General features: G+C 55.5%; 1 protein-coding gene across 1 annotated transcript in view; it reads right to left on the bottom strand.

Annotated features, from left to right (window-relative positions):
* GPATCH8 (G patch domain containing 8) overlaps positions 1-1,024 on the bottom strand; it is a gene marked incomplete at both ends in the record, with an annotated part of 3,862 nt that overhangs the window by 285 nt on the left and 2,553 nt on the right. The window contains 2 exon segments of the mRNA XM_009874969.1: positions 5-332; positions 335-1,019. Of these exon segments, the coding sequence (XP_009873271.1) occupies positions 5-332; positions 335-1,019 (1,013 nt within the window).

Below are 1,024 nucleotides of genomic sequence, written 5' to 3'. Positions count from 1 at the left end.
GAGCGGTCGCTGCCGGAGTCGTAGTCGTCGCTGTACTGCGACGGGGATTTCTGCCGGCAGTGCTTCCTGTGCGAGCCCTCGTCACTGTCATAGTCGCCGCTGCTCTGCCGGCTCCTGTGGCCGGGCCGGCCCAGGGAAGGGGCCAAACACCGTCTCCTCACGACGCAAAGCGGCTGCGGGTCAGCCTTGTGTTTTTTGGTGCCGTGCTCTGGGCAGGAGTTGCCCCCGTCCTCTTTTTTACCGCTGCTTCCCTCCTCAGCAGACAGAGACTTCCTCTGGGACTCCTGCGAGCACCGCTTCTTCTTCTGGCAACGGCCGCAATCTTCCAACCTTCCGACAGCTCCGTTTTTAGCGCTCGTTCTGATTCAGTAGAGAGACAGGATTTGCCTTTTTTGTGCCGGTGTCTTTTCCGTTTCTTGGGCTTCTCGTCCCCCGGGTCAGTTTTTCGGGCCTTCTCATCAGCTTCCTCCTTGTGTTTCCGTTTGTGTTTGCCGGACTTTTTGTGCTTCTTTTTCTTTTTGTGTTTATGGGACCTTCCAGATTTACTCTTACCGGTTACGCTTTTGCTACCGTCCTCGCCCTCTCCCTTACCAAGAACATTCACCAGGTGCTTGTTCGGGGAGCCGCAGGCGGAGAGAGATTTGTTCTCCGTTTTTAGAGCAGAACTGTTCGCCGCGCTTTCCGCCTCCTTGGGTTTGCTCACCTCGCTGGACTCCGCGTTCTGAAGGTTTTCTTTACAAAGACCCCCCGGATCCTTCGACTTCTCTCCCCCTTTACCTTTAGCATCTTTGTTGCGAGAGAGCTTGAAGTCGAAATACAGGGGGTTACAGCTGTACGAGACAGACGGTTCTGCTTTGGTGAATATGAGAAGCTCTGAAGGCCACTGGAGAGTCGTGCTCTCGTCTTTACTCAGAACGGGAAAAAAAGGTCCTGTGGGATGCTTTGGTCCTTCCGCGACATCTTTACAGCCCGAGCCAGGCTGAGCGACCTCTTTAGCAGCGTCTGGCTCGGGGACTTCGCTCTC

Source organism: Apaloderma vittatum, unplaced genomic scaffold (assembly GCF_000703405.1).
Source record: "Apaloderma vittatum isolate BGI_N311 unplaced genomic scaffold, ASM70340v1 scaffold19750, whole genome shotgun sequence".
NCBI classification, from domain to species: domain Eukaryota; kingdom Metazoa; phylum Chordata; class Aves; order Trogoniformes; family Trogonidae; genus Apaloderma; species Apaloderma vittatum.
The sequence above is the reverse complement of the archived record's forward strand: the minus strand, read 5'-3'. Positions and strand labels throughout refer to the sequence as shown.